At 38.2% G+C, this 5,602-nt stretch overlaps 1 protein-coding gene across 1 annotated transcript in view; it reads right to left on the bottom strand.

Annotated features, from left to right (window-relative positions):
• Nucleotides 1-1,049: 1,049 nt before the first annotated feature.
• The window catches only part of LOC109975037 (uncharacterized), an 11,053-nt gene continuing 6,500 nt past the window's right edge, over nucleotides 1,050-5,602 (bottom strand). The window contains exons 7-11 of the mRNA XM_020625555.1: nucleotides 2,810-2,993; nucleotides 2,312-2,503; nucleotides 2,080-2,199; nucleotides 1,540-1,639; nucleotides 1,050-1,407 (exon numbers count right to left, since the gene is read on the bottom strand). Of these exons, the coding sequence (XP_020481211.1) occupies nucleotides 1,249-1,407; nucleotides 1,540-1,639; nucleotides 2,080-2,199; nucleotides 2,312-2,503; nucleotides 2,810-2,993 (755 nt within the window). The 3' untranslated portion in view covers nucleotides 1,050-1,248. The remainder of the gene's footprint in view (nucleotides 1,408-1,539; nucleotides 1,640-2,079; nucleotides 2,200-2,311; nucleotides 2,504-2,809; nucleotides 2,994-5,602) is intronic.

Genomic DNA, 5,602 nt, shown 5'->3' with positions numbered 1-5,602 from the left:
CTCTGCAGTATGAACCAAAAGAGCCACATGGCAGTAAGTCACAAAGCTAACAGGTGTTTTAAATATCCCAGGCCCTGACTGACAGGAAGGGAGGGGCTAGAAGTGGCAAAGGTTACGTTCAAGAGCGGTGAGGGGATGTTTCCCATTCCCACAAGCACACTGGGCCTCCTTGGAGAAATATGGAAACACTGACAGAGGAACCTCATTTTATTTTATCTGCTGGTATATGTGAAGAGTTTATTGCTCTAATATGTCAAACACTGATCATAATTCAGGTGCAAAATATTATACCATATTAGTTTATATATACAATATTGCTCAGCTCATGTTTGTTGTCCACTGTGTATCACACCAGGGACAGATTTAGTTTTTAACCACACCAGGTAGTCCCTGTCACAGATGCCTCTCAGCGAGTCAGTGAAGTCAGTTAGTGATAGTGGTAGGGAGCAGAGGTACAATAACTCCAACATCAGGAGTGGAGTCTACACAGGGATGAGGACCCAAACTGAAGGAGTTAACCCTCTAGCCAGGTTTATTCCACATGTCGCTCATACAAGAGGTGAATTTGGTCCAGTCAAAATTCATCTTTTGCTCTAAATGTCTCCAACGTTGGGAACCTATAGGTGGGACTGAACTAAAGAAGAAGAAATTCTCTAAAAGCTCTAAAACTCCAAAAAACCAGTAATCAGATCATTTAGGCAAATTAAATAGAACGTAGGAGGCAGTCTCTCTCTCTGTGTGTGTGTGTGTGTGTGTGTGTGTACTACAAGGAAGTATTCATTCCTGGTGTTATGAATATATTGAGTAACTTTATTTCTAAATGTTTGGAAATTGTGCAGAAATATGCTCATTATTACCTTGTTTGAAAGGTAAAAGCAACAAAAATCCATTAGACAATTATTGTACCTCATCATTTTATTTTAAAGTTATATTGTTTATCATGGTTTTCAATGTGGTTTAAAGAAAAATTTATTATGTCTCTTTATAGTTATTCTATACAATGACTGTAAAATGACAAACAAAATTTATAGAATACGAACATAGGAAAATGCACCGTACTTTGTTCAATTGTTTATTTTTACAAATTTGATTTTTAAAAATGTTGAAATATTGGGGATTACAAATGATAGCAGGACATTTAACATATACCAGTCAATTGTTAAATTATTAATAGTAAATTCAGAACTCTGGTCATTCTTAATGTGAACTGAGAGGACCACACATTGTTTAGCCACACGTTAGACATTTTTAGGGGCTTGTAATGGTGTTTTGGATCCACTTAAAGTATTGGGGATGACAGATGTCCATAAACCCGGCTGCTTCAGAACAGGCATATTTTGGATCACCAGTGAAGCTATTGACACCATAAATCCTGTCCTGGTACACCACTCCTCCACCTGAGTCACCCTGTAAGACCAAAGCATTTAGATTGGTTATATTACATTTTTTTCATTCTTTTTAAAAAACTGATTCCTAAACTGGTCACAACTTCTAATGACTGTACAAAACAAAGTTAGGTCGGAATCCAGGATCACTCACATGACATACATCCACTCCAGGAGTCTGGCCACAGAACCAGTGCTGACAGCTGAAGGCTTGGTAAAACTGTGGGTCGTCTTGCTGTATATAGTTTCTGACCCTCTGACAGTCGACAATATCAATGTTTGCACACTGGAGAGTGTTTGACCAACCAGGTTCTAGACAGAACAGAAAAAAGTGTTCTTTTACTACAACACTAAAAGCTAAATCAACCGTTAACTGTCAGAGTGAAAATGATTCCACCAACAAGTTAATAAAACTCTGCTGTACTTTACACACAGAAATTAAATTTATTTGACTTATTTATAATGTTATGAAATACATCCAAATATCTTTGAAGATTTTTTTTAAGGATCAAACACCATCTTTACATTAGGTTACTTATCTACATTATTAACAAGTCAGTTTGTCTTATGACAGAATTATGTACGTATACATAAAAATTAATAAGTAACACAATTCACAGTTTAAAAAAGAAACAAATTTAAACATGTATCACCACTGTTTAAAAACCAAGCAAGCCAAAATAAGAACACTAACGGTGTTAAACAGTTTAGGATTACAAATGTAATCAAATAATAAAGAAGATTCAGCTCACTTCTTTTATTATTGGGGCCCATTGTTGTGGAGGCATGACCTGCAATCTGAACTGTAGCACCTCTGGAAAAGCAATAAAAAAGAAACAGGTTTTATAATGTTCTCCAAGTCATAAAATAACGTTAAAAACAAGTTTTGCCACTAATGACATTATGTATAGACCTATTAAACTTACACACTGAGACGATTTTGACAGTCAGGAAGGCCTACAGGTTGGATCTGAGTGGGTGTAGGAAGCTTCAGCAGCATGATGTCATGGTGCCTGACATTGTTGTTGTTGTCTTTGTCCTTAAAGATCACAGGTTGTGTCGTGATTTGAACCTGTTGTGTTGGACCTGGATGTACACCTAAAAGTGCAAACATAGTCCTAGAGGTAGAAAGTCAAAGAGAAAAATATTAATAAATATAAGCAAAACCTGTTTGAACATATTCAATTAATGATCTGATACTATTTATTGGTGTAATCTTATTTGTATTGATTGATATGTTATTTTTGTGTCAATTTTGTTTGTGCTTGTAAGTTGTGTTTATTTTTAATGTATATTGTTAATCACACCGTACTTCACTTTGGTCCGTCTCGGTTGTTTCAGTGCTTTATAAATAAAGTTGGTATGGTATGGTCTGTGCCATAGGGTAACTAATGGTTTTGTTAATTAATAAATAATTTACTAACGGCTTCAGGCAGTGAGCTGCAGTCAGAATCCACTGGTCACTGATCAGAGAGCCACCACACATATAACGTTTTCCATCAGCAGCAACTGCCCTCAGTCTGACATGGTAGTGACGCTCATGTTGTCCACATGTTTGACCTCCAATGATTCTCTTCTGCAGATCCACCACTGTGCCTACTGTGACACCTGAAAGAGAAGGTCCACCACCAGTGTGAGTTAGATAGTGGTTGTCTGTCTGCAGCACAGGACAACAACTTACTACAGCAGACATCGCAAGGAATTATTTCCATAAGGCGCCTTTCAGACTCAAACAGAGGCAGACTGGAAATGTACACATTCTGTAAAAGTCCAAAACTGAACACACTCATTGGTCGCAGCACCCAACTTGAGACATGCACCCAGATTCAGGGCTGAAATGGAGGATAAACACTCATAAATGTGTTTTATCCACCTATCAAAATCTGAAATAACATTTGTGCAGACTTTTTACATAGCATTGCTTTAACCCTCAGTTGATTCACTTTAACACAATTTTAAAGTTGAAGTTAGCTTGAAAACACCCTCACAGGTCTCAGCCTGTGTTCCCACAACAAAAAGTCAAGACACAAGAACTATAGTTAATACTTTGCAACAACTGATGGATGCACTGCAGATATTTGACATAAAGGATTTGTATGTTCCAGAGCAAATGAACATGTTCCCCAGAGTAGCAGAGGGCAGGTGGTGAGTAGAGGAAATCAAGTAACAAGCTCTGACTATGTGTTCAGGTCGGCCCATTTATTACTCACCATATCTGTCAAATGCTATGAAGAAGTTAACGTAGACTGTCAGAAAGCATCATAAGAACCAAACAGTGTATATTATATTCAGTATTATGATGAAAGAAATATGACCTGACTGCAATAAATAAATGATGTGATCCAAGTGAAGCTGACAAGAAAAATTACAAGTTCAGGATAAATATATTTACTGTATCACAGCAGCAATGTTTGAGTCAGTATTCTTATTAACTAGAAAGCAAAACAGAACCATAGCCCATATACATTTGTGCATTAAAACTGACTAGTAAATAAAAGTGAAATGTACTACATTTCCTTGTATTGCATTGTAGTGAAAAATGGGGCTTGGAGACACTGTGTTCATGTGCCGGTAGTGGCGAGCATTGATCAAACGTCAGCGCTGATTTAATGTCCTGGTCTGCTTTAAGTCCCATTGCCAGTCATAGAACTGTACTGTGAGACAGACATAGTAACATCTCTGTCACTTTTCACAGCGCACAAGAATGAAGTGAATGCATCAGGTTAACAAACACTGCAGCAGCACAAAATCACTAATAAATTTAATATATCAGTCACTGTTAATGCACAGATTCATTTTAATAAGTGAGGAAGGAGCGAAGATGTTAAGTTTTTGTAAAAATCACATCAGATTAGTGTTTAAAAACTGATTTTCCCCTGGTGGTGCATCTTATGTTCAGCCTAATCCCACACCTCCTCTTAAACACATGGTGATGCCTGTCATGGTTCTCACACTAGGCTAGGACCTGAAATGCAGACCAGGACTAGGAAGAAGCTTAGAACGTCTTTATTAAATAATAAGGGTACAAAGAACAAAGGTGTAGCTGTGGTGCCAGCACAGCTTGGGAGTCAGGAACCCACAAGTAAGGAGACAGAGTCAGGAGAGTCGACAGCGTTGCTGGCAGATCAGAAACCAAACCGGCCATAAGTTCAGCCAGTAGATTGGACAAGAACAATGACAGTGTCCTCAGTGCCGAGGAACAAAGCAAGAAAGGCCGGGTGTGGTGAGCATCGTCAACATTGTCAAGCATCATCAATGGACCAGCAAGTGACTGAGGGAAAAGAGGAGGTATAAAAGGGCTGTAGACTGGGAGATAATGGGCAACAAGTGCAAACAATGAATGGTGATGTGTACTAGGGTAAAGCTAGGGTGGGCGAGGTGACATGGGGCAGGAAGACTTAACCAAATTAAAAGCATTCAAACCAAGAAGTGAAGCAAAACCATAGCAATGCCAGATGAATGCAAGGACTGATTTGGACTGGGAGTTTACACTTTAATGTAGCTTGGTACCAAATTTGGACTTTGTTTGCACATATACTTTACAAAAGGATCTTCAGCTAGCAGGTTTGGGTTCAGTGGGTAAGTTTAAAGGGATTGTAAACTCACTGGTGTGTAATACTTTGTCCTCATGTTCTTGCTTTTCAGAATATTTTATCAGGATTATAACCTTGTATTATCTGTTTGCATTACAGTTTTCTAATAAATGTATTGTTGGATTATGAATACTGTTAGTAACAGCCTACTTTACTTTGTAGGGTGTAGTGCCACTATATCACCAGGGACCCGGCAAGAAAGAGGGGTTTTAAATCTCAGTGAGACTTACCCTGGAGAAGTAAAGGATAAGATTAAAAGCCTTTGTCTGAAAGATAAATATTCAACACTAATAGTTTGATGAAGCCAGAAATATTATGTCAGCTTCCTTGTCTTTAAGGGTTTTTAGTGTAAACTAAGCTGAAGAGACAGTTGTTGGCTACTCACCGATCCACAGCACAAAGAGACAAAGTGTAAGACGCATCATCAAGTGGTTCAGTCTCCAGCGACTGTCGTCCTGGTGTGACAGTGGAGGTTTTTTAAGTCTGTTCACACTGTCCTATTGACTTTCAACACACCAATCACCTTGTGTAGATCTACTGACACAGCTCCATTGGCTAAAAGAGCTGCATGTTTATGCTAATTTGTGATCTTTATCAGTGAGTCTTGGTTTGTACCAATGAGAG

The sequence above is a fragment of the Monopterus albus genome, unplaced genomic scaffold (genome assembly GCF_001952655.1).
Source record: "Monopterus albus unplaced genomic scaffold, M_albus_1.0 scaffold359.1, whole genome shotgun sequence".
NCBI classification, from domain to species: Eukaryota; Metazoa; Chordata; class Actinopteri; order Synbranchiformes; family Synbranchidae; genus Monopterus; species Monopterus albus.
The sequence above is the reverse complement of the archived record's forward strand: the minus strand, read 5'-3'. Positions and strand labels throughout refer to the sequence as shown.